Source organism: Ovis canadensis, chromosome 3, assembly GCF_042477335.2.
Source record: "Ovis canadensis isolate MfBH-ARS-UI-01 breed Bighorn chromosome 3, ARS-UI_OviCan_v2, whole genome shotgun sequence".
NCBI lineage: Eukaryota > Metazoa > Chordata > Mammalia > Artiodactyla > Bovidae > Ovis > Ovis canadensis.
In genome coordinates this window covers 219416337-219443132 of record NC_091247.1, presented here as the reverse complement: position 1 = coordinate 219443132, position 26796 = coordinate 219416337, and the positions used below count along the sequence as shown (strand labels likewise).

General features: G+C 49.8%; 2 protein-coding genes and 1 long non-coding RNA gene across 32 annotated transcripts in view; 1 reads left to right on the top strand and 2 right to left on the bottom strand.

Annotated features, from left to right (window-relative positions):
• The first annotated feature begins 339 nt into the window (after nt 1–339).
• On the top strand, nt 340–22405 carry RAD52 (RAD52 homolog, DNA repair protein). Of its 11 annotated transcripts, none has more exons than XM_069585912.1 (12): nt 340–1043; nt 11331–11428; nt 12389–12490; nt 12590–12683; nt 12803–12870; nt 14932–15050; nt 15683–15758; nt 18771–18967; nt 19115–19260; nt 20002–20091; nt 20419–20634; nt 21063–22405. In XM_069585912.1, the coding sequence occupies exons 2-12, from the start codon at nt 11348–11350 to the stop codon at nt 21122–21124; spliced, it is 1251 nt and encodes a 416-aa protein (XP_069442013.1). In that variant the 5' UTR covers nt 340–1043; nt 11331–11347; the 3' UTR covers nt 21125–22405. The 11 variants fall into 11 exon arrangements, 9 of the variants coding, with proteins under 9 accessions (XP_069442013.1, XP_069442020.1, XP_069442017.1 ...); XR_011256193.1 differs by having other exon boundaries at nt 739–1043; nt 20007–20091; XR_011256194.1 differs by having other exon boundaries at nt 960–1282; nt 20007–20091.
• Nucleotides 18742–21026, bottom strand: LOC138437894 (uncharacterized). The gene is made up of 2 exons (XR_011256196.1): nt 20175–21026; nt 18742–19604 (listed from the first exon to the last, which is right to left on the bottom strand). It is a non-coding gene; the product is annotated as an uncharacterized lncRNA (long non-coding RNA).
• Nucleotides 22164–26796, bottom strand: part of WNK1 (WNK lysine deficient protein kinase 1) — a 127241-nt gene continuing 122608 nt past the window's right edge. For all 20 annotated transcript variants that reach the window (XM_069585886.1, XM_069585889.1, XM_069585892.1 and 17 more), the window contains 2 exons: nt 25256–25443; nt 22164–24833 (listed from right to left, as the gene is read on the bottom strand). In XM_069585886.1, the coding sequence (XP_069441987.1) occupies nt 24516–24833; nt 25256–25443 (506 nt within the window). In that variant the 3' untranslated portion in view covers nt 22164–24515. The remainder of the gene's footprint in view (nt 24834–25255; nt 25444–26796) is intronic.

The window sequence follows — 26796 nt, the reverse complement described above, 5'->3', positions numbered from 1 at the left end:
CGAGGAGCCTGGTAGGCTACAATCCATGGGGTCGCAAAGAGCGGGACACGACTAAGAGACGTGTGTGTATGTGTGTGTGTGTGTGTTTTCCCAATTTGAAACCAGTCCATTGGCCTGGGGACCCAGCGGCAGGGGGGGTGTTTCGGAGGGCCAGTCCCCCTGCAGTCCCCGCCGGGCTCTGACGACCACAGCAGCCTGGATGCACCGGGGGCGCCAAGCAACCCGCGGAGTCCTTGCTGGGCTTGGGGCGCAGAGGTCGGTGCCGCGAGCTCGCAGGGCGCCAGGGGGCAGCAGAGGACACGGCGGCGCAGGGCATGCGGGAGCCGAGCGGCCGGCACGGAGGTTCGGGTCGCACTGCCACCTTGCTTGACGGCTCTCAACAGATGGCTCTGCTCCCATCTGCTGACTTGACTTGCGGTTCCTCTTCCTATGCCCCACAGTGGTCCGGGGAGAGTTCAGTTGGACCTACTCCGTTCCCACAGTCCTCTGCTCAGCCATCCTAAGCAGGATCGGGTTCGGGCCGCCCTGCCTCGGGGCGTTGTCGCCAAGACCTTCTTCCCATGGTCCTCTGCGTGCCCCTCAGGCCTCCTCCTCTGTTGCAGTGTCTCCGAAACCTTCTTCCCAGAGTCCACTGCGCGGCCATTCAAGCGCTCTTCTGCGCGTTGAAGCCAACCCCCGCTGTCGCTGTTTCTGCCAGACCTTCTTCCCAGGATCCTCTGCGCGGCAGGGCCTATCGCCTTTCGGCGCGTTCAGGCCCCCTCCGCCCGCGTGGTCTCGCCTTGACTTCCTCAGGTTCCTCTGCGGCTCGTGCCTAGGGCCCTTCCGCACGGTCAGACAGCCTCCGCTCGTGTCGTCTCGCCCAGACCTTCTTCCCAGAGTCCTCTGCGCTGCCGTGCTTGGTGCCCTTCCACACGTTCAGGCCTCCTCCGTCCGCGCGGTCTGCCCAGACCTTCTTCCCAGGAGTCTCCAGGCGGCCGTGCCCCAGCGAGTTTCTGCGCGTTCAGTCTGAACAGAGCCCTGTCCGCTCTGCGCGGCTGAGGCGCGTAAGTGGAGTCGCCGCCGGGCGGGAGCTCGCCTCGCGGGTCCCGGCTTAGCGGTCCCGCGCCCAGCGGTGTGTGATAAGCCGTGAGGGCGCCGGGCCGGGCGAGCGAGCGGGCGGCCAGGGCCGGGACCGCGGGGTCAGTGATGCCCGGGGCGGGGACCGAGGGCGGGTCCGCCGACGGACCCCAGGCGGCAGCGGCTGCGGCCCGGAAGGCGTTGGCGTCTCGGCGGGGTTTGACAGGTCAGCGTGTAGTCAGCCCTTGTGGCGCTTTCAAACAACCGAGCCAGGATCCAAACACGGTGGAATCCCTCGGTCTGAAGAGACCCGCTGCGCGCCTTCGGCGCGTTCGCCGGGCCGGGCCGCAGTCGCCGCTGGTGCGGAGCGTGTGGGTCGCCCAGAGCCCCGCCAGCTCGTTAGCGGACGCGGCTCACCTGGTCCGGCCCGGGTCGGCGCTCCTCGGTCCTCGGCCGCTCGGCGGCGTTTCGTCGAGGGGGAACCTTGCTTTCTTTCTCCGTTAACTGATGGGCGTTTGGGCTTTTGCGCTTTTTGGTCTCCGAGCCCGTTTAAGGTCTGTTCCTCCCGGGGACTCACAGACCGAGGCACAAACCTCTGAAATCTAAATTCTCCCCCATCCTGAAGCTCCGGGCCCGGCTCAGGCGTTTCGGCAGCCTCGGGTCCGGTTGTTTCGGGAAGGTTTGTACAATTTTCTGTTCTCAGTGCGGCACTCCTGGACCCTTGGCGGTCACGGGCAAAGCAGCCTTCGTGTGCGGGGCTCGCTGGAGACGCCCCCAGGCCGGCCGTCCAGTGATGGGCACCAGGTGGGCTGGACATGAGCGGACGGATGATGTAGCAGAGCCGGGGGACGGGGGAGCTCATATCCAAGCAGACCTATCGCGTCTTCGGTGTTTTGTGTGTTCACGGACCGGTCCCCTAACAGAACCAGTGCTCAGGGCGCCTGGCTGGTGTGCTGGGTGACCCTCGCGCTGTCCCTGCCGAAGTCCGGCAGGCCTCACCTCTGCCTGCTTGTTTCAGACTGTAAACCAGCGGCCTCGTTGTCCTTCAGTGCCAATTTAAACTTTTTATTCGTGATTCCACTGTTTCTTTAGCACATTTTTAAAAAAATGATTGAAAGATTCTTTAATTCTGTAATTCTTTACAATTTTCCAGTTTCGCTCGCAGGAGATCGTGCGCATAAGGTTGTGTAACAACCCTCGTTTTCCAACTACCCCTGCCTTGCCCCTTCCTCCTTCCCTCCCCCGCTGGTACCACCACTGAGCTCACTAGTGAGTCTGCTTCCCTTTTGTTGACTAGTTTGTTGTGTTGTTTCAGTTCCACCTGTGAGTGACATCACACGGTGTTGATCGTCCTCTCTCTGACTTACTTAGTATAACGCCCTCCCAAGTCCACCCCTGTCTAGAAGGTCCTCCAAACTTGATGCAGAAAGGCAGGCGTCTTTCCAATGAGCTTTGTTCAGGTGTGAGTTAGGTGCTGTCCCCTGTGAGTTCAGTGTTAAGGAATCAGCACTGTGTCTTACTTACATAGGGTGCCTTTAATTGAAACGTGCAGAGCAAGGCTTCCTACTGACTGGTTGATGGAAATGAAGCAACTGGAGAGTCCCGCTGGCAGGGACCTAGCGGTGTTTCGGCAGGAGCAGTGGCTGGGTCTTGGGTCAGCCCGTGCTCAGAGTGCCTGTAGAATAGATCGCGCTACCAGTGAGAGTGGACTCTGTGACCAGTTTAATTACTCAGAAGCTCATTCCATTTCTGTGACTTTTATCCACACATGGTATTCATTTTTAATAAAGCCCTGGCAGTTTTGAAGTGGAGAAGAGCTAAAATAAAGCTACCATTCTCTTTATTCTTTAAGTTGGGTAGGGACTATGCTAAGTCCTGGAGATCCAGTCAGTAGTTAGTATACGGCCCCTGTGTTCTCAGCAGTAGAATGGATTATAGTGTTATCTGGGCTGTGTGTTCAGTCGTGTCTGACTCTGTGGCCCGCCAGGCCTTCTGTCCATGGGATTCTACAGGCAAGGATACTGGAGCGGGGTGCTGTTTCCTCCTCCAGGGGATCTTGCTGACCCAGGGATGGAACCCATGTGTCTTGCGTCTCCTGCATTGGCAGGCCAGTTTTTATCCCTGAGCTACCTGGGAAACCTGTGTGCTGTGATGTCTGTCTAAATGCTGTGGGAATTTAAGATTAAGTCTGTTTAGAGTATAGTGAGGTGTGTCAGGTTTAAAGGAAGAGAGGACATTTTGCTATCTTTTTTCTTCTTACTTAAATAATGCTTTTTCTACTCTTGCTAAATTTAAGAAAAGTTCTACAAGCGAGCAGCATGTACATAACTGAAAATAAAAAATTTTGATATCTAGTCCTGCTGGTCTTTATCCTCATAGTCAGCACTTCACTGATCACTGAGCCTCAGTGATGCACGTACAGAGTCCATCTTGCCTGTCATCTGTGGCTGTCACTTTGGTCGAGCCTCTGTCCTTTCCTCTGCTGACTGTTGTAATGTAGACTCCAGCTGTGCTCTCCTGCAGTTATTCACTGATGACAAGGAACATTTCCGGGCGAAAATATCGTATAATTCTCAACTTAGAATTTCCACTGCTCCCCCATGTTTACAAACTAAAGTTTTAAGCTTTGAAAGGTGGCTCATTCATGATAACATGAATGTGTGTGTGACGGGAGGTCCATCTGCTCACCACGTAAAAGCCAATAGACAGGCCAGGTTGCTGGAAAGGAAAATTTGCTTTGATTCAAATGCCGGCAACTGAGGGGGAGTGTGGTGGACATCTGTCCAAAGACTGACTCTGCACCCCTGCCCCCACAAGCAAGGGATGAGAGCTTTTATAGCTAGAGCTAGAGGGGGTGCAGTGCGGGCTACATGCAGAAACAGAGTCATCTCTTAGTCATCTTCAAATTGGTCATCACTGGTCTTCCTAGCATCATCTTGGTTGTTTTAGGCACAATTAATCTTCAGTTCTGGGGTGCACTTGTTCCCATTTCTTTGCAGTTAGTTCTCGGAATTGTGGCAGCTTAAGTCCTGGGTTCAGTCTGGCCATCAAGTAGTTAACTTCTGCACCTGGTGTTTTAGTATTTGTAAGACAGCTCATAGGATATGCTTCAAAGCATTACCTATAGTCCTTGAGAAAGAACTAAAGGTCCTGATTATGCTTCATGACTACATTATTATTTAGTCTCCTTCAACTGTTTTCCTTTGTTTCCACATTTTTCACTTTTCTGATTAAACTTATTCTTTGAATTTTCCACAGACAAAAAGCAAGCAGAGGACATGGGTGGGGGGCAATCCCCTGCCCCCTTCAAGCATTAAACTTAAAGCCAGCAGTCCTACGCATCATGAGTAGTTATACCCTGTGACAGCATTCAGTTCAGTCACTCAGTCGTGTCCAGCTCTTTGTGACCCCGTGGACTGCAGCATGCCAGGCTTTCCTGTCCATTACCAACTCCCAGAGTTTACTCAAACTCATGTCCATTGAGTCCGTGATGCCATCCAACCATCTCATCCTGTGTCATCCCCTTCTCCTCCTGCCTTCAATCTTTCCCAGCATCAAGGTCTTTTCAGATAAGTCAGTTCTTTGCATCAGGTGGACAGAGTATTGGAGTTTCAGCTTCAGCATCAATCCTTCCAATGAATATTCAGGATTGATTTCCTTTAGGATGGACTGGTTGAATCTCCTTGGAGTCCAGGGTACTCTCAAGAGTCTTCTCCAACACCACAGTTCAAAAGCATCAATTCTTTGGTGCTCAGCTTTTTTTATAATCCAACTCTCACATCCATACATGACTACTGGAAAAACCATAGCTTTGACTAGATGGACCTTTGTTGGCAAAGTAATGTCTCTCCTTTTTAATAAGCTGTCTTGATTGGTCATAACTTTTCTTCCAAGGAGCAAGCGTCTTTTAATTTCATGGCTGCGGTCACATCTGCAGGGATTTTGTGACAACATTACTAGACAGTCTTTCCATCCTGAACCTTAGTGTCAAAAGTATCATTAGAAACAAGGCAGTTACTTTCTATTGAGTGTCTGTTACCAAAATCAGATCAATATTCCAGGAGAACTTTGCTTTTTTAACAGAGAGGAAGAAAAGGAAAGTTAGTCTTTTATCAGTTTACTGTTAATAGCAAAATTTATATACCTAATTAAATTTAGTCTAATCTTAATCTTACAACATAAATTTTTTTCAAAAAAATTTCATAATAAACCTTTTATCATTTTTTTTGGATTTGAATACATTAGTCCTATATTTTCCCTATCCAGAAACAGCTGTAGGACAAAATTATTACCATTTTTTTCAATAAAAATATTTTTATTTTTGTATACCTTTTTTTGCCAACATGTTTTCTTACTTGTTTTTACATACCAAAATGCTTTCCTTATTATTTTTACGCATCACAGTTTTTAACACTTGAAACCATAACAAAACCAAGAAACAGGTAATTGAAATGTTATACCAGCATTTTCTGATTGGCAAACTTAAGATCGTACCCCATAACCTCAAAAAACATACACTTTTAATAGCATAATTTTTTTAATAGTACATGTATGTTTAATAAACCCAAACATCTTTAGTTTTCCTCTTGGTTTTATAAGAAGACAAAAGTAGGTAAATTTAGATTTGTTTGATCTGTAAGCACTTATATTTTTTTAAGCCAGTTAAGTAGAGCTTCTTTACAAATTAACCTCAGCAATATCATCCAAAGACAAAAACACATCCTGAGACATGCAGACATCCAAGCAGAGATCTCGTCGTCTCCTCTTTTTACATTTCATGAATTAGGCATTGCGATTAATCTTACCAGTTTATGGATGATAGAATAGCCAAATTTACATAACTCAATTTTAAAAGGATTTTTTCCTTTTTTTTTTTTTCCTTAGCTTGAAGTTTCACAATTAATCCAAGGCTGGAGTTCCAAGCAACATGGACTATGTTTGTATTTCAGGGACATGATAAGTGTTAACCTCAAATTTGCCCCTAAGCTTATTTTTGTTTCCTCAGGGTCTGAAAAAAGCATTTTATCAAGCTAGCTTTTCCTAACTGTATATGTAAGGAGAACCGGCTTTTTTTGAATTTTAAGAGTTCCATTTTAACCTATCTTCTCTGGAGTCTAAAGAATACTTTTGCCATACATGATCAAAAAAAAAAAAATCATCTTTCTTTAGTCACAATTTTCCAGGTAAAAGTTTTCTTAATGAATTGAACCTGAATTTCCATTTTACATAAGGCAACAAGAATACCAGTCACACAGATGGAATACACACTCACATACCAATCGACAGATCTGTCAGAAACCTTCTTTGAGGGTGGCCAGTATGGAGTCGCAAACACACACTTCCCCAGAACAAACAGTCCTCATAGTTGGACATCAGAACCAGTTGTCAAGAACGCCCACATAGCACTGTGTGTGTGAGTCGCTCAGTCGTGTCCAACTCTGCAACCCCATGAACTGTAGTCCACCAGGCTCCTCTGTCCATGGGATTCTCCAGGCAAGAAATACTGGAGTGGGTTGCAGTTTTCTTCTCCAGAGGATCTTCCCAACCCAGGGATCGAACCCGGTTCTCCTGCATTGCAGGCAGATGCTTTTCCGTCTGAGTTACTAGCACTCACAAATGAGAAGGTTGCCCGTGTGCACACCGGTGGTCTTCCCTGGTCTTAGAGCTCATCAGCTTGTCACAAATGTAAGTTTTATTCCACCAAGGAAAAATGTACGTTGGCAGCCAGTGCCTAGCAGAGGGAGGATCCTCAAAGCAAAAGGTTTTGGCAGCTACTGAACATCCCCCAAATGCCCTACTCGGGCTTGCTCACCACGAGCAGGTGGATACACCGTTATGGCCACAGCTCTCCTCTGGAAGACCCAGGAGAGCCTGGTGCCATGAAAGCACAGCAGCCAGCAGGAGCCAGCCCCAAATTGGGCGCCAAAATCTTACTGAAAGGGCGTGGAAGGTGGGGTTTGGCTGCTCACCGCTCAAAAGGTCAATAAACAGGCCAGGTTTGGTGGAAAGCTTGCTTTATTTCAGATGCCTGCAACTGTGGTGGGCAGTGGAGGACATCTGTCTGAAGGCCATCCCCCCTGCCCTCTGGGGTGCTTGGCTTCATGTTCAAGCCATTCTTTTTCCGTGAAGAGTACCCTATGTTTACAGCCATCAGCGGCGCATGAGCGTTCTGGGTGCTTCACATCCTTGCCAACTTTTCGTGTTGTCAGCCTTTATTTTTAGCCATTCTGGTGGGTGAAAAGCGGTGTGTCGTGGTTGGTTTTAATTTTAGTCCATGATTACTAACAATGCTGAGCACTTTCTTCTGTGTTTATTGACAGTTTATATCTTCCTTTGAGAAGTGCCTGCGCAAATCTTTTGCCCATTTAAAATTGGGTTAATTGTCTTTTTACTTTTGAGTTGTAGGAGTTCTTTATGTGTCCTTTTAATATCCTGGATATCGGTCTTTGCGGTTGCCCATTCATTTTCTTAGAGTTTTACATTTTGATGTAGTCATATTTGTCTCTTTTTTCCCCTTTAATAATTATTGGTTTCTAGGTCATAAGTAAGAAATCTTGGCTACCTCCAGGTTGTGAAGATATACTTCTGTATTTTCTTGTAGAAGTTTTAGTTTTAGCTTTTATGTCTAGGCTAAAATCCATCTCCAGTTTTTGTGAACGGTGTAAGAATTATTTTGTGAAAAATATTAAGTGTTCTGCTCATACGGATCTCCAGTTGTTCCAGCATCGCTTGTTGAAAATGCCATTGGACTGCACTGGTGCCTTGGTTGGAGCTCAGATGGCGGTTGCCTTCTGGACCCTCCTCTGCTCCAGTGTGTCCGTCCCCTCCGCTGGTCTGTGGTGGTTTTTACGTTGTTGGCTGTTTCTGGCTGTGCTGGTCTTCGCTGCTGCCGAGCCTTTGTCCAGCCGTGAGTGGGCTCTCTCTGCTTCGGTGCGCAGGCTCCTCACCGTCGGGGAGCACGGGCCTAGCGCCTGGGGGCTTCAGCAGCTGTGGCCCCCGGGCTCTACAGCACAGGCTCGATAGCTGTGGGCACAGGCTCGATAGCTGTGGCCACAGGCTCGATAGCTGTGGCCACAGGCTCCGTTACTCTACGGCACATGGGATCTTCCCAGGTCAGGGATCAAACCCGTACCTCCTGTATTGGCAGGCAGATTCTTTACCACTGAGCTAAGAGGGAAGCTCCCCACCACCCTCACAGTGTTTTAAGTATAGTAGGTCTTGAAGTCATGCAGTGTGGGTCAGCAGCTTCTTTGGTTTTCAAATTGGATTTGGTTGGTTTAGACCCTTTGCGTTTTGTTTGAACCGTCATCCTAGCAGTTTCCGCCAAAAAGTCTGGTAGGATTATGATTATGCTGTTATTGCCACATCATTTAATAGGGTACATTTTTGAGGGTGGTCTTATTAATATTCCCTTTTGCAGATGAGAAAACTGGGGCCCAGAGAGGTTAAGGAAGTGTCCTGTTTAAGTCCTTGGAGCTCTGTCCTGGACCACATTGGCCTGTGGCCCTCATAGCTTGCTTTGCCACTGGGGATGCCACACTGACCTGCAGGCCACAGCTGCCACCTCTTTTGTGGTTAAGTTTTTGTTTCTTTCTTTTTGGTTTTCATTGTTTTTTAAAATTCTTATTTTATATTGGAGCATAGTTGATTTACAATATTGTGTTAGTTTTAGGTGGACAGCAAAGAGATTCAGTTATACATATACATGTATTTGTTCTTTTTCAAATTCTTTTACCATTTAGGTTATTACAGAATATTGAGCAACGTTCCCTGTGCTGTACAGTAACTGGTCCTTGTTGGTTTTCTTGGATTACTGTGAGGTTGAGTCATTTTGCCTTGGAAACAAATCAAAATCATTCTGTCGTTTTTGAGATTGCACCCACGTACTGCATTTCGGACTTTGGTTGACACTGAGGGCTACTCCATTTCTCCTAAGGGACTCTTGCCGATGGTCATCTGAATTAAATTCTCCCATTCTCGTCCATTTTAGTTCACTAAGTCCTAAAATGTCGATGTTCACTCTTGCCACCTCATATGACCACGTCCAGTTTACCTTGATTTAAGGACCTAACTTTCCAGGTTCCCGTGCAATCTTGTTCTTTACAGCATCAGACTTTACTTTCATCACCAGACACATCCACAACTGGGTGTCCTTTCCATTTTCGCTCAACGTCTTCATTCTTTCTGGAGCTTTGTCTTCGCTCTTCCCCAGGAGCATATTGGACACTACTGGCTTGGGAAGCTCATCTTTTAGTTTCATATCTTTTTGCCATTTCATAGTGTTCATGGGGTTCTCCAGGCAAGAATACTGGAGTGGGTTGCCGTTCCCTTCTCCTGCGGACCACGTTTTGTCAGAACCCTCCACCGTGACCCGACACGGGCTGCTCTCATGCGACAGTGTCCAGGTGAAGCAGTGACAGAGACTGTGTAGCCTGTTGGCCTAACCCATTTGCTCCCTGACCCGTTATGGAAGAAGTTTGCTGACCCCTGCTTTTTCAATTTTTGTTTAACACATGTATGTATTTGAAAAGGAAACAGCACTAAAATTTTCATCTTTAAAAAGACGAGCCTTGCTGCACTGTTGCTAACACGGGCACCACTCCTCAGGGGTGTTTCATCCTTTCAACTGTCTTCTCTGGCATTCACAGTCACATTCTAATAATATTCTCACTGCACTCTTTTTTGATTTAACAATTTTAGACACTAATTATTGACTAGGCCACTCTTTTTAGTGCAAGATTATAGATAAATTTATCATTTTTTAGCTGAAAGGTAACATTTTATGATCATTTAAACAGTTCTGCATTTTCATAATGTACAGAAAGAAATTAACAAGCACTCAGCAGTAGTGAACATTTATTTAATACCTCATATGTGCCAGGCACTCTTCTAAGGCAGGTTTTAAAAATTGAAGTACAGTGGATTTAGTGTTGTGTCAATTACTGCTGTACAGCAAATTGATTCACTGATACGTATATATACATTTTTAAAATATTCTTTTCCATTATGGTGTTTATCATAGGATACTGAACATAGTTTCCTGGGCTGTACGGTAGGACCTTGTTGTTATCCAGTCTGTATGGAAAAGTCTTACATCTGCTAACCCCGGCCTCCCACTCTCCGCCCCCCACAACCCCCTCCCTCTTGGCAACTACCTGTCAGTTCTCTGTTCCTGACTCTGTTACATAGATAGGGTCATTTGTGTCTTATTTTAAGTTCCACATGTGAGTGATATCATATGGTGTTTATCTTGCTCTTTCTGACTTCACTTAACTATGATCGTCTCTAGTTGCATTGATGCAGTTTCGTGCAGTTTCACACTTAATCTTTACAGAACTCCTAGGAAGTGTAGGTACTATTGTTATCTCCATCTTCCAGATGATGAAATGTCATTGGAGAGCTTATGTGATGCTTCTCTTGGTCAAGACCTTATGGGTGATGGAGCCAGAAGTCAGCATTAGGAATGTGAGCTCTTAAACACTGTGGTGTGATGCCATGTGTGGAATCATATACTACTTGACGGTCACAGACTTGTGGCTCTATAGGTAATCCGAGGATTCATGCGCAGGTCCGCTGAGGCCCCACTTGGAATCTGCTGGGTGTGCGGCAGGGGCGGGGCCTCCCAAGGTAAGGCTGTGCACTGCCAGCCTGCACATAGCGTGGGCTCAGTCTGACACGTTGGCACTCAGCCTGGAGCTGTCAGAATCGCTGGGTGGGCTGGTTTCTGAGTCAGTCGGCCTGGGGTGGGGCCTGAACAAGGTCCCGGGAGATAACGAAGCCACGGGGACCATGGGTGGCTCAGTGCTGTGTCCTTTCTGGCCACGGGGTCTTCCGTGCCACGTGACTCTTCCACGGCATCAGGGTCCATGACAGTTCAGCTGCTGCGGCTTATGTTTCCTCTTTGACCCTACAGAGGTCAAGGTCACGATGCTCCTGTAGTTGGTGATCATAAGCTGGTTATTGGCTTTTTCCTAGCGTGCTTTTGTAGTTTTGACTTTTTCTATTGCAAGCATTGTAATTATAACATATAACACATTCTTCCTGCAAAAATCACCTTTAGTAGCAGCGCCACGCTGGCAGAACTCAGCAGAAAGGTAGAAGCAGGCCCTGAGGGGTTCAGAGGCCTATTCGGAGACAGCCAGGCATTGAGGAACTGTGCCCCTGGCCTGTGTTTAAGGCGTGTGGAGAAAGTGACTTCATCTGATTGTAGCGGAGACTTGCTTTTCACCATTAGCGTTTTTTCAGATCTCTGTTTTGCTGTCCTGTTTATTTAGAGTCGGCCTGAACCAGCATGTCCGGGACTGCGGAAGCAGTCCTTGGAGGCCGTGGCAGCCAGCCTGCTGGGGGCAGCCCTGTGCTATGCTTTGGTCAGGTGAGTGTGTCCTCCTCCCTGGAAGGGATGAGGTTAAGTGAAAACCAAGATGGTCTGGGGAAGCAGTGTGTGCGGCGCCATCAGATACATGGAAGCTGTTATTTTCACCTAGAGACGTTATTTGGGCGTCTCTGTTGAGCTCTGAGGGAGCTTCAGCAGTGCTGGGGGCTACATTTAGATGTAAATTGTTTTTGCTGTAACATTCCAAGTGGAGCAGACTCTGTAAAAAGTCCCAGTGTTTCCTGTCAGTCCTGTCTCCATGACACTTGGATCTCTCTTTTTGGAGGCATCCAAAGTTTCTGGGGTTTATGGAGATACTCTGTGCATATAAGGGAGATTCTTGCTTTGTCCACCCACATCCTATGTGTCTGACCAGAGATCTGTGTGTATTGTTGCACTTTGATGGGGCCAGGGGAAAACCACCAAGGCCTCGAAAATCTAATCAGAGACTGGTGCAGCTCTCTACGTGCAGGAGGGGAAATGGTTGAATTGGAGGGCACATGGAAGCAAGGCTTCCTACCCTGTTTTTTCCTCTTTCACGTCTACATAAATGTCATGAGAGAGTCTGAGACAGGAAGTCTTAGTTTCCTAGTTGTGGTTGGAGAGAATTGTGGTAACACGGTAGTCACATCTAAGGCAGTGGTTCTCAGTGTGGTCCAGTGATGCCTGGGGTCCAGAGGACCTTCCAGAGCCTGTGAAATCAAAGTTATCTTCATAGTACTACTAAAGCACACTGCCTTTTTCACTCTTGTTCTCTCGTGAGTGAGGCTGGAGTTTTCCAGAGGCCGCCTAGCATGTGCCCATGTCACTGCTCCAGTGGTTACTGGAGTGCGTGCCTGTGGAGTCCTTGTTCCTGGTATTGATAGACAGCCCACACGAACAACAGCTCATAGGATCCTCAGTATATCTGAGCGTAGGGATGGCAGGAATGTCGGTTCAGTTTCCCCTTTCTGGTTCCAGTACCAGTACACAGTGGAAGAACACCAGGCCATCCAGAACGCCCTGAGGCAGAGGCTGGGCCCAGAGTACATCAGTAGCCGCATGGCTGGAGGAGGCCAGAAGGTAGGCGAGTTCACTGCCTGAAAAGTGGAGGCCCGCGATGCTGACTGTTGGACGGTGAGGAATTTTAACGAGGTGTTTCTTCGTCTTTATTTTTTCCAGGTGTGTTACATCGAGGGTCACAGGGTCATTAATCTGGCCAATGAGATGTTTGGCTACAATGGCTGGGCGCACTCCATCACTCAGCAGAACGTGGGTAAGTGCCGCCCTCCTGGCATTGCCGGCTCCCGCCGGACACGCCACGGCTGAGGGCCGGGTGGGTGTGCCCCGTCCCCGGCAGGAGGAGCCCTCACCCGGCTGTCTTTCCCACCCTAGATTTTGTTGACCTTAACAATGGCAAGTTCTACGTGGGCGTCTGTGCGTTTGTGCGAGTCCAGCTGAAGGTGAGGGTGATGGGGGAGACGTGCGGCGGGAGAGAGCGCGGGTGCGGAGACTCTGGGCCAGAGTGGGCTGTGCGTTCACTCGGCCTTACTCAGGCGCCCAAGAGAATTTTGAGGAGCTCGTTTTCCTGCACATTTTTAAGTGACTAAGAATTTTCACCATATACAAACAGTTGCAAGGGTGCTTTTTTTGGCATATTGTAAAATTCTACGTTCTAAAATAAATCTGCTACATCTTTTTAAAATGTACCAATGGATTCTAAATATTAATACCATGGAAGATGACATGCTGTCATCTATTTTTAAAAATATGTATACAAGCTACTTTTTTTTTGAGCAAGTTACTCTTTAGTCATCAGAAATTTTACATTGTCTCTTCTTAAATACATATTTCCATCCCATTTCTCCACCAGCGTGTCTTTTAAATAACGCAAAGTGATGCTTTGTTTCTTTCTGGCCGCATTGGGTCTTCATTGCTTTGCGAGGGCTTTTCTCTGGTTGCGGTGAGCGGGGGCTCCTCACTGCAGCGGCTTTGCTCGTGGTGGCGTACAGGCTCAGCAGCAGGGGCTGTGGGCTCTGGGGCTTGGGCTCGGGCTCGGGCGAGCAGCTTAGTTGCTCCATGGCACATGGGATCTTCCTGGACCAGGGATCAAACACGTGTCCCCTGCATTGGCAGGCGGATTCTTATCCACCACACCACCAGGGAAGTCCCCTTCTGGCTTATATGATTGAAAATTTTTTATTAATAACTATTATACTTCTCTGCCTGTGTATGTTTGTGTATGTGTAAAAATTTGGAGGGGGGAGTAAATTTCCAGTGATCTTAAGGCTCTCTATTAAAACATTTCTTCTGGATTGAGTTACTGTTAATATTACAGGTGTTATTAACACACAGTAGAGTCAATTGTGTTTATTTTGAAGAGACGGCAAAACTACATCAAAATATAAAATTTTATGGAAAATGCATTTCTTGATAAAGATGGATGAAGCGTTTTTTCTATTGTTAATATATCTATAGTTAATATTACTTATTCCTAAACATCTAGCATTAATTCTGTTCCGACTTATTTTTGTAAATAGTACTGGAAACCTTGGGCTTCCTGGGTGGCGCAGTGGTAAAGAAACCCGCCCGCCAATGCAGGAGACGCAAGAGACACAGGTTCGATCCCTGGGTCGGGAGGATCCCGTGGAGAAGGAAATGGCAACCCACTCCAATATCCCTGCCTGGGAAGCCCCATGGACAGAGGAGCCTGGTGGGCTGTGGTCCGTGGGGTTGCAGAGAGTTGCGTGACTGAGTGCACACACAGAGACTGAAACCCTAATTCACATACACAGGACTGGAAAGAGCTTCATTACAGTGTGATTCATTTCTTTGACTGCTTCTGAGTTATATTTCAGGATCATAGTGTTATCATCCGGTTATATTCAGCTCTCTGTCAGCTGACAGCTTGATCAGGCCTATCTTTGCTTTTGGTGGAAGCTGAGAAGCATATTCTACCTGACTTGTGAGAGGATTTGCTGTCCAGTCATTAGAATCAGTTAAATATAATATTTCAAGTTTTCCTTTTTCTTGGTGTCCCAAAGGTTTTTTCTTTTTTTTAACTTTTTCATATTGGAGTGTAGCTGACCAATAATGTCAATTTCAGGTGTACAGCAGAGGGGATGCCGTTTTACACAGGCACCCGCTCTTTTTCCAGTTGTCTCCCATTTAGGTTATTACGGAAGGTTGCGCTGAGTTCCCTGTGCTGCACAGTATGGCCTTGCTGGTTATTTTAAATACAGCAGTGTGTACATGTCCATCCCAAACTCTGTCCGTCCCCCACAAGGCTTTTCTACTGTGCGGTAGACTTGGGCTGGGTTAGACATGTGCCTTTTTATGTAAAGAGGGAGAGAGAGAACTGTCTTGACACTGAGCCCTGGCACGTGTGGGCACAGTTCCAGTCCAGGAGGCGGCCTGGCAGGACTAACGCCCAGTCTGAGCAAGACTGCTTGATGACGACAAGAGCAGTGAGGGATGGGCTCTAACCCCTCACGGTGGGGCCTGAACGCCTTTTCTGCCCCCAGGATGGCTCGTATCATGAAGATGTGGGCTATGGTGTCAGCGAAGGCCTTAAGTCAAAAGCCTTGTCCTTGGAAAAGGCCAGGAAGGAGGCAGTAACAGATGGGCTGAAGCGGGCGCTGAGGTAGGCGGGCGCCAAGGTGGGCCAGCGCCACTGATCTCAGGGCTGCTTCCAGAGCTGTCCCCGGACCCCCAACCCTCAGCCCCAGGCGGCCGTCTCCTGCTGCCTTTCCCCGCTTCTCTTTACTCCAAGGCCTTCTTGGGGAACATGAGGTAGGATCCTGTTCTGTGCTGGACTTTGCCTTCCCCACCCCTGCCCTCCGCAGGAGCCCACGGGTTGCTTCCTCACTGTCTGTAACGCACCTGCACTGTTCTTATTTGCATGTAACGTAATTAACTTAATCACACAGAGCAGGATTTTGATCTTGTTGGGGCTTCAAGATGCCTTTGAGAATTGAATTACTAGAAAAAAATACAGGTAAAACTTGCTTTAAAAATTCGCCTGTAGGGGATCTGAGCCTCTCAGTACAGAAGTCTAGTTGTGAAGGTTGTGCCCCTGAGCGCGTGTGCTCACGCACTGGGGGTCGCAGCGGTCCCTGGGAAGGGAACTTAGCCCTGGAGCTTGGGTTCCGCAGCGGGAAGGGCCAGCGGGCTTTGTGAAAGACTGACTCATGCCCTATGCTCTGGAGCAGGGATATGCGACTGTTCTGCTCACTGCTGTGTTCTCAACCGGCTTCCACTCTGTTTTACCTTTAGAAGTTTTGGGAACGCACTCGGAAACTGTATTCTGGACAAAGACTATCTGAGGTCACTGAACAAGCTTCCACACCAGGTACGTTGGAAGTGGGGATGGTGACTGAACCACTGTATCTGAGTATGTGGTGATGGAAAGGGGTGCGAAGACTTGGCCGGCTCTGTAGAGGGTCGGGGACGTGCACTTCCACCGTCTTTGAACATAAGAGCTAGCAGGGGCCAGTGGGCTCACTTACCACCGAGGATGATGAAAGAGTCCACGGTGGAGAGGATGTGCTCGGCAGAGGTCTGAGAGATGGGAGCACAGGGCCCTCTCAGCCCGCTGCCATTTCTCTCAGACGCTCAGAGCCTCACCGGCCCAGCCTTCCGCTCTTCTGCAGCTCTGCGTCTGGAAGGGCTGGATTCCCGTTTGTGTGGGTGCGTGTCATGTGACCTGCGCCCCTGCCTTTGGAGAGTGGGGTCTGGAGTCCAACGTGACCTGGACTGGTCGGGCGCGGGAATGCCCGTTGCCTGCTGAGTGTGGCTGTGGTTCTTCAGGCCCCTGAAGAGCCGCCACCTGCCCGGCCATCTCCCTCTGCTGTACTTCAGGGGTCTCTTTCTTGTGCTGCCCCTCATAGAGGTGTGTGTCAATTGGCAGAACTTCGTTTCTTTCCTTTTTTAAAATCTTTTTAATCTATTATTGGACTCAGTTTGCTATTAATAACATTGTTTAGGATTTCTGCGTCTGTATTCATGAGGGATATTGTAGCTGTGTTTTGTAGTCGTAGTGAGAAACAGATAGCTCCCCCGGTGGTGCGGTGCTAAAGAATCCGCCTGCCAGTGCAGGAGGGCAGGAAGGGCCCTGGAGAAGCGAGCGGCAGCCCCCTCGGCCGCTGCCCCGTGCCAGGCCGCTGTCCCATGCCAGGCCGCGAGCAGCCCGCCTCCTCTGCTGTTAACTTAGTTCTGGTGTCACGGTGGCCTGGGTGCTGGCTCCTCTTGGCTGGTCCCTGGAGCTCTTACAGGGGTATCCGTCTGTTTAGTTACCTTGGTGTTGCTGCGAGGGAGGGCCTGGAGCTTCCTAGTCAGCGATTTTGTTGACATGACTGTATTTTTTCACTTTTTTTAAAATGAAGTACAACATATACACAGAAAGCTGCGAAAGTCATACAGCCTGGTGAATTTTTGGAAGTGAACACAGCTGTCTACACCCCAGATTAGGGAAACAGGACATAACCAGCTCTCTAGAACTTTTCTGCCCCCCCCACTCCATTCACTGTTTCTCTTTTTTTTTTTAAACTTTGGGCCGTGCTGTAGCTTCGCTGCTGTGCTCAGTATTTCTCCGGTTGCGGCGAACGGGGGACCCCCGTGCCTTCTTGCACAGGCTTCTCACTGCGGTGGCTTCTCTTGTGGAGCACAGGCTCAGCAGGTGGGGTCTTCCCGGACCAGGGATTGAACCCGGGTCCCCTGCATTGCAAGAGTTGATTGTTTAACTACTGAACCACCAGGGAAGGCTGACTTTTTTTCTTTTTAAAGTAACTTTTTTTTTAGTCTTTTAGTCAGGTTTATTCCTGCTTTTAAACTTTATATAAATGGAATTGTATGGTTTGTGCTTTATAAAAAGTGTTGTGTTAAAAAGTACAGCATAGCTATGTAGACAATGGACACGTGATAAATGCTCACCTGGATGAATTTTAGGGCAGACACACCCACGTAGGCAGGTCGAGCATCACCGCTCCCGGAGTCTCCGGGTGTGCCACCCTGCCCCGTCACTGCTGAGGAAAGTTCTGGTTGTTCTTTGCTTTTGGGACTCACATTATGAACTGTTCTGTGTCGGGCTTTCACTCCACGTGTGATTCCTCTGTGCTGAGGGTAGTGGCATCTTCTGTGACACGGGTCTACAGTCGGTTTTCCCATCCTACTTAATAGACGCTGGAGATTTTCGTAGCTTTTGGTTGAATAGGGCTGCTGTTAGCGTTCTTGAGCCTGCCTCGGTGCACACACGTGCATTTACTGTGGAAATTATTAGCGAAGCTCAGAGGGTTGGGCGTATGCTTGGTTTTAGTAGGTTCTACTTACAGTTGTCCAGTATGGCACATAGCAGTATGTGAGTTCCAATTATTCTGTATATTCAGCAGCATTTAGCTTTGTCTTAAAATTTTTTTCAGTGCTCATTTTCAATTTTTTTTGTGGTGGTAAAATATACATAAAATTTACCTTCTCAGACATTTTAAGGGTGCAGTTCAGTTGTACAAAATACACTGCTACCATGGGGCGCTCGCCACTACCACCTATGTCTGTAGCTCTTTGCTGTTACAAAACAAATCCTACCCACTGCACAGTGACCCCCGCTCCCTCTCCCTGCAGCCCCGGCACCACCATCTGCCTTGTCTCTGCTTCTCGCTACCCTCGGTGCCTCTTGTCAGTGGAGTCCTCTCTTTGTTCCTGGCCTGTTTCACTGAGCATACCATCCTCAAGTTTCCTAGCATAAGCTCATTTCCCCTAAAGTTTCTTTTTTTTTGGCAGCGGCGTGTGGGGACTCAGTTCCCTGACCAGGGATTGAACCTGGGCCTTTGGCGTGAAAGCCTGGAACCAGGAAACTCCCTGCAGAAGCTCAGTTCTTTTTGACTGACTTACTTCCCAATGTAGATAAGAAATTTCACAGTGTAATTTTCATTTTCAGGTTATCTTTACCCAAATGTAGTCGTCTCAACCTGATCCTCCGTTATTCTGTGAGCCTCACATTACTGAGTGAGGCTTCGCCTCTGGAGCACAGGCTCTGGGTTTCTGTAGTGTGACTGATGATATATGATCATTTCCATAGGAAAGTATGTCAGGCCCAGTTGCCAAGGAAAGATTGAAGTTAGATTTTACAGAGCTTTTTGCCCTAAATAAAAACTGAACTGTGACTCCTCTGTATGGAAACTGTGCTAGCACAGAATGGCACAGGAGGAAAATGGAGTGTTTTACTCCACGTAGAGTTGGAGTCACGTGCACTTGTGGATCCTTTGTCTCAGCTTCTCAGGACCTCGAAGGAATGAGGGCAGAGAGTTGTGGAATGCGTTCAAGGAAGGGGCAAGAGCAACTGAAGGAAATTATTCTCTCCCTTTATTAGCCGCCTCTTGAAGTGGATTTAACTAACGCAAAGAGACAAGATTTTGAACCATCTGTTGAACAAGCCAGATACAGCAGCTGCCAGCAGAATGCGACCCTGGAGCCCCCTAAAACCCAGGAGGCGACCTCTCCATGCAGACGGAGCCACTTGGCTGGACCCCACACCGTGACGCAGGGGGCCACGGAGAGCAGCTCCCGGTACGGCCGCCTGCCCCCTCCGCTCCTCCCTCCACTTGCACCTTCTCAGCAGCACGCAGGGCCGTGAGCCCCCTTGGCAACTGTGTGCTGCTGACCAGGTAACTCGGAAACCCCCCCCCCCCACGCCTCACTGGTCTCCTGCTACAGAAGCCTGGCCCCCGGCACCGCGGAGAGTGAAGCCACGCTCCAGCGGAAGCTCCGGCAGCAGCAGCTGCAGCAGCAGTTCCGGAAACAGATGGAGAGACAGCAGCAGGCTGCCACCTCTGCTCTGTCCACTGGAAGGACGGACCAGGGTAAGAGGCTGGGGGCACCTCTGCCTGAAGCGGCAGGTTCGGTCTAGACCAGGGCTCAGCACACACGGGTCCAGGGCTTCCAAGCGCCGGGTCCTGCCCTGCGTTTCCCCCTGGGTGAAGAACAGACAGCCCCTGATGTCACCAGAGCTGGACTTCCCCGGTGCCAGAGCCTCCTCGGGCCTCAGTCACTCTGGCCACACGGACATGAGCTCTTTGTAAGGCAGAAAGTTGGGTGTGCAGGTGATGGGGCTTCTGGCAGTTCTTTCTCCATGAACTCGTGTTTTTTTCAGAGTCCAGATTCACTGGGAGTAGTAGAGACAGATTGCTTTGAAGTCTTCCAGAGACTAGAAACAAAGACAAAACGGATTTTTCCGAGCTTCTCCTTAAAAATTTAAGATTCTGAGGACTTGGTTCCTGTTTAGTTCTTTAAAACTCCCCTCAGCACTGGCCAGCTGAGATTAATGAAAAGCCCACAATGGATTGTGCTGGGGCTGTTCTTAGTAAGAATTATTATTCTGGGTCTTTAGCTTCCAACCCAGACTTTTCAGTTTTTTCTCTAGTTTGATGAGAAGAATATGGTGTTTTCAGCCCTAGTTTATATAGAGGAGTAGGTGGGACTGGGACGCAGGGCCCTGAGCTTGGTGCTGGCTCTGCGGGGTGTAACCGGGCAGCTCTACACGCACCCCTGAGGCTGCCCAGCCCCCCGATGACAACAGCTCAGGCTGCCCCCTCTCTCTGCAGCACAGCCGCCACCGGTGCCTCCTACCAAGCCCAGCCTCCCCAGGACCCGCTCACCTTCAGAGCCACTCACCCAGACAGACCTGCTCCCAGGTAAGCGGAGCCAGAGGTGTGATCTAAGGCCCAATCAGTAAACACGCCAGGTGCCTGTGAGTCACTGGTCACCACACACTCACCTCAAGAGGCACAGGGATCTTCACTTCCGTTGGTTCTGCACCAAGGGGATGCGAGTGGCCCAACGCTGGGTTGACTGCTCGCCCATGTGCAGCTCCTCTGCTGCGTCTTGGAGAAGCCTGGTGTCCTTCCACAGGACCGGGGGAGAAACTCAGATGCCGTCGTGGGGCCCTCACCATACAGAACCTTCTCGTGACCTGCTCTTTTCTCTTGTGTTACATTTTCCCATGACTGCTGTCCTTGCAGACAGTCTTGAAATGTGGGACATGGCTATGGATGCAGAGGACAGCGTGCTCAAGACCTTTTCGAAACCAGAACCACCGGAGACCCCTGCCATCTCGGTCCTGAAGAACCACATGGAGACCCAGAACAGGATCCCACCAAGCCTTTGCCACCAGAATCCACAGGCACAATCTGGACCCTGGCACCTCCAAACTTCCAGCCTTAACCAAGACACCACAGGTACAAGTGTTTTAGGAGCAAACACCAAAGGGAACCTGGGTGTGTGTGATTCACTGAGTTTTAAAAGCAGAATGACATTCCATTTTAAGAAGTCTGGACTCCTGTCAGAGGGGCAGCAGTCTAAGAACGTGGAGGACAACTAGTTTAAAAGCCAGAGGTTCCCGTGAGGTCCTGACCTGAGGGCTAACTCTTCAGCTCAATTTAACAGCTGTGGTTAAACGCAGACCCATCACATTTTCTCTTGCAACTCGGTCTCATATTAATGGAGGGATCTGTCCTCATATAACAGTTTTCATTCTTGGGCTTTTGTGGTTTAAAGTAGGTCGTGCAGGACTGTTAGCTGATGGCTTCTGGATTGTATCAGTTGTTAGTTTACTCCTGATTTTAAAGTCACTACAGCCACATCTGAACAGTTTCCTCCTCCACAGGGAATTGTGACTCCTCTAGGAAGAATCAGGACATGAAGAAAAGGAAACTGGACCCACCTTAACCACGGCTCAGGGCACCTCCTGAACTGTCCTGATGGGACTTCATTTTGGTCATGAAATGACTGGTCCTGCCTGAGGAGTGCACTCTGCCTCAGGGCTCTACCTGCTTCATCCTGAACTCTGCTGGGGGACTCAGCACCTGCTCACATCAAGTCGGGCATTTGGGAAGCTCTGTAGAGACTCGGTGCCTTTTCTTGGGCTCCTCACTCTTTATTCCTAAGCTATTGTGTTAATGAAGACAGAAATCACCTCGGCCTGTGGTGCGTTCCTGAGTGACCGCTGACCTCTTGCTGTGGGGGCCCCCCGTTATCTAACGCTGCCATGCAAGATTGCAGTCTTCATCACTATTGTTCATCGGCTCATGAAACTACTTCCCTTTTCTCCTAAGACCAAAGAAAAGGTATTTTTAAGAAAGCAAAATTAAATCCTACCCTGTAACAATGTAACAGGCATGCCTCTTCTTACTGCACTTCACTTTTAAAAAAACAAACGGAAGGTTTTTGGCCACCCCGTGTCGAGCATCTTAATGATTTATTTTTTTAAGATACGGTGCTACTGCACACTTCCACCAGTGTCCTGTGAACAGTGTTCATATGTATCCGGAAACCAACACTCTGATGGAAGCAGCCGTTTGCAGTTACAGTCCAGAGGCAGCTGGAGCCCAGGCCTGCCTGTGATGTGGTGCCCGGGACAAGGAGCCCCAGCAGGAGGCCTCAACCACCCCAGCATCCCCGACCCCTCACCTGAGCTGCGGAAACTTTTCTTCTGCTTTTGGTTGTCGTCACCACTATCCTCCTTGTCTGCAGCATCTTAGTTAAGGTCAGAATCACTGTTTGAAAAAGTTTCTGGAGATAGGAACCCAGTTATACACTGCACACAAGTTGTATCAGAGCTAATGCGATCACGAAAAGGCACCTACTGAAAATGAATCCCCACAGCTCAACAAAACCAAGTTTGGTTTATCTGAGTGGCTTCATCACATGTCCACAAGCAGGAAGTGCAACCCGCAGTGCCAAACACAGGAGTGACGGCTGCCAAGAATCCCCAAGGTTTGAATTCAGTTTATTTTTTTTTAAACAGTGTACATTGTTAAATAATGTAAGGAAAACATTTATAATTCAGAAAGATTTTTTTAATGTGGAAAAAGATACTCAAAGTATACTATTAACACGAAAATAATTTAAACAGTTCAGTAGCACTGGTTCATTCCTCTAGGCTTCAGTTATTTCATCCACAGGAGGGGAAAAAAATCAACAGTAAATAAAACCAGTTCTTACTTTCCATGTGAGTGAAGAGACCTCAAAATCATTAAACCAAAGTGACAAGACAGTCGTGCTGCACTTGGCTCCCTCCTTTGGTACAAAGTCCTGTCTCCTCTGTCCGCGTGTCCGTTTCCCATTTCCTCGGCACTACTTGTTCTGTCCTTACTCTTACCATTTCTCGAGGATTACAGGCAGAGAAGAAGTAAAGTTTCAAAGCAAAGCTTGGAGCACCTGCCCTTCTCATCTCTTACCTTCCTAAAAACCTCAGCTTTTATTTGCATCTTTGGGGCCTTGGCTGACTTAATAAAGAAAACGGCCAATGAAGGACAGGACAGCCAGGCCCTTCCTGTCATGGGAGATTCCTGGGATGGGCCACTGACGTGGCTCAGAGTCGAGAGAAGCAGCACCCCCAAATTAGGAGTCCTAGCTTCTTGCCCCATCTTCTGGGAGAACAGAGACCCCCAGAACAGGCAATGGGAGAGGATTTCCTGAAGTTTCTGAAAGTAAGAGAACTGCCACCACAACTAGGCACAGCACTAAGTGACACTGGCTGGTGGCAGTTATTACTTGAGGGGAGTCTCTCTTTATATGAGAATATCCACTTTCATTCTAGAAACAAAGGTAGCCAGGGGGTTAGGACCCTGCAACCCTCTGGACGTTATATAGAAGTGAGGAGGGACAAGCAGCTGTTCCTGCAGTGCTTATTTCAGATGTGGGGCCACTTGCCACAAACTGCAGGACCCCACGTTGAGAAATACACGGTACATTTGCACCAAGAGGAAAGCAAGGCAAAGTTTTTCTTAGAGCAACTTTCTCCATCCGAGACATTTCACTATCACATTTCCCAACTTAAAAACTAGCCACCACCCCCTTCCTTTCTCTTCAGCCATTTCTTCTCAATCTTCTGTGTTCAAGCCCAGCGCAGGTAAGTAAGGCTTAGGGCAGCCGCTGGCCAAGCACCGCGTCTTCACGCACGTCTGTTCTGCAGCCTCTCGTCTCAGCACCGGTCGCGCCACGCTCAGTCTGGCAACTGCCCGATCTGGAGACAGCCTCCCTCCTCACTTGTCCTGAAACAGTTTTCTGCTTTAACCACTGATGTCAACTTAACTTCTCACCCTGCTCATCTTACAAAACTGTTAAATGACTTGAAAAAAATACCCTTCCAGTTTCCTTACAACATAGTCCACTGCTGGGTCACACGGACCCACGCGCTCCTTCCACACACCCTCGCTGACCAGGGTCTGACGAGAAGCTGGTGCAACGGCAGAAGCGATAGAAGTCCAAGGCACTAAGCATCCAGCAAGCGGTACTGGGAGGACGGAAGTATTCAAGTAGAGTGATTCGTACAAGTTTACATTCACATTTATTTGTCTAATACAATGGAAATACAAAGGAGAAAAGTGAAATCTCAGTAAGTGAAGGACAGAGCTAGCCTTTTAAGCCTTTCATATTTTACTCTTAAACTACTGTTGTCCAACAACATTTATACATCACAGTGTTTCCACATCAAAACTGATGGCAAAGTTACATGTCCGCAGGGAACTTAATTTTTTTCCTAATTGCTAATGCTGCAGTCAAAGCTGCGAGTATCATTTGCTTAAAGCACTAATGACCTATTGTAAGAAAGGGCTGAAACCTCCATCCCTCCCCTGGTGTCTTCACTGGGTTCTAAAGATTGGTTGGATTGGGGTGGGGGGTAGGGGTCGACAGGGTAGGAGAGAGCCCAATAGTTTAAATTTTTTGTCTTGTGGTTTATATTGAGGGAGTAAGTAAGGGGTTGGGGTGGCTACCAAAATGAAGAGCCTCACCACCTGAAAATACAGACAGCTCTGCTTTTCCAGAGCTCTCTAGGAGCCTTCTGACCAACCTGACTTCCCAAGAGCTCACTGCTGGGTCTGGGCAACGAAAAAGCACACACAAGACAGCGGCCCTCTCTCTTCCTCCCACTCCAGGCGACGGTGAGGGCAGGGGAGAGGACCCACTCCAAGGGCTCTAAGTGGGATTAAAACATTCCTTTCTGGCAAGAAATGACCAGTTAAATGCAGCACTAGTAGTTGGCATACAGGCTACGCCCCCCGACCCCCCACATTCCATCTCCTGCCCCCAAACCTGCCCCAGGATCGCCTCGGGTCTACGTGGTCCGCAGGTTGGAACCTGGGGGGTTGCTGATGGATTTCTGCAAGTTGCTGATGTTGAAATTCTGTAAGGAGGCTGTTCCCACAGACTGGAACTGGCTAAGCGGCTGGGGTGCTGGGCCACCCGTCCCGCTCCACTGCGTGCCAAACGGGGGGGCAGGGAAACCGTACTGCTGAGGGGGGCACATGGACTTGGGGAAGTGCCCTAGAGAGGTAGCTGACACTGCAGAGCCGGGGGCAGAGCCGCCCAGGTTTGAGGTCATGGAGACGCAGAGCTGACCGGGCGCGGAGAACTTCCTTGCCATGCCAGGGCCCTGGGGAGAGAACAGGCGGTGAAGCCGTGCAGGTGGGATGGGAACAGGGTGGGGGAGAGTTTTAGGACTGGGCTGCTCTGACCTTACAGGGTCGGGGGAACAACCCGCAGACAGCCTTTGTCACCATCACTGGCTCCTGACACTCACCACATACCTGTTCTGACTGGAAGGGGGTGGCATTGCATGCCTTGTGTGAGTGGCTCGAACACACGCCATTCAGAGTGTTAAGGAAAGGGGGAGGGAAAACTGGGCTGACTGAGTTCAGAGCAAGGAATCCAGGGAAAGAAACTAAGAAGGGACCTGGCTGATTTCTTTTTTCCCCGAAGTGCTAGAACTCAGAAGCCCCTGGAGGTGGTCACGGCAGGGTCCCCATGGCCAGCAACACTCGGACAAGCAGGAGGAAACACGAGGGTTGCGCTGACCTCATAGCTCACGTGTCCTTTGCTTCCCCGTCTGCCTGAGAAACTCATGGCGTCTCGGGCCCAGTTGTCCACCAGCTTGTGCAGGTCATCCGTGAACGTGCCCTTCCTGCTGGATGTCACGGCAGGAGGCGGAGCTGGGGTGGCCTGGCTGCTCACAGCTCCCCCGACGGCGTTGGTGCTGCTGGTCCCTGAGGTCAGAAGAAGCAACAAGGCACGCCCGTTAGAAGGACTTGGGTGGTGACTTCAGGGAGAGGAGAGACCTCCCACGATGATGAGCGGCAAGCCCAGGACGGGGGGGGGGGGGGGGGGGGGGATGAGGCAGGGAGCCATGCAGAAGGGAGGTTTCAGGGTCTCAGGAGCCAAATGCGGCGCGTAGCAGGGCCAGGGAGGGACGAGGGCCTGGGCCTCGCTTCACCAGTCCCCACAGTGTCGGGAGTGCGGACACTTGCTGCTGGGCCTCTGCCCAGCGCCCGCTGAGAGGAGCTGTGTGCTGAAGCCACCAAGCCTGGCTGCTCTGAACACTGCAGGACAGGGCAAGAGACGAGGGCCCCCCGAGCACGGGCAGGGTCCCTGCGGGAGCCGAAGCACTGCGAGCACAGGCCTGAGTAGAGCTGGGCTCCCAAGCTGCTGGGGGGACGGGGTCTGGGATGTGCTCAGCCGCTCTTCCAGAGGGAGACGAGAGAACGCGTGCTCTGTTCAGAAAGCTGCTTCACCTGGGCCCACAGACAGGAACACAAACATCAACTTGGGAGAGTGAAGGCTCAACCTCTCCCAACTCCCTGTGAGGAAGCACGAGGACGCGAAGGTTCTCTGTGCTGCGCCCGAGCCTCTCGGCTCCAGGAAGACGCGGCTTCCCCGAGGGCTCACCCCGGCTGCACCGCGCTGGCTTCTCCCCGCCCTGCCCCTCCCCGAAGAGCAGGCACTCTCTGTGCACCCAGGGAGGCGGGGGTGCGGGGGAGCAGAGGCTCTGGGGCTGTGATGAAGGGTCTCTATGGTTTGATGAGGAAGAAAGGAGTCTGTGTCCTGCCTGATTTCGGCTCTGCTGGAGGGCACACTGGCGATTATTCGAGAGGCAGGTTTGAGGGAAGAGGGAAAGAAGAGTCAGGGTCTTGTGTATTCCCCGCACCCCCACTTTCTTACCAGATCTCACATGTGCTGCAGAATAACTGTAAGCGGCCATTGTAAGGCGCGAACCAAGAGGACTTCAGATCCCCAGTCAAGGCCAGGGCTGAATGTCTAAACACGGACACTGCCGCTGTCACGGTCCAACAGTGCCAGAAGCGACTCGCCTCCCACCCCCCAGGCCCCACGGCGGGGGTGGCTCACCCGCCTGGGCTGGGCACCCAAGCCCGAGTGCGTGAGGTGAGGCTGCCCAGCGCAGAGGTCCCGTGCTTCTCAGCACCCAGGCAACACGGGGGCGGGGGCCGAGTTCCCTACAGAGCAGAACCCAGGAGGAAAAGTGGGACGCACAGGACACAGGCTTCCAGGACGGCAGCAGGGAGACAGCGCAGGCGGGGCCGGGGTGGGGATGGTGTCGCAGC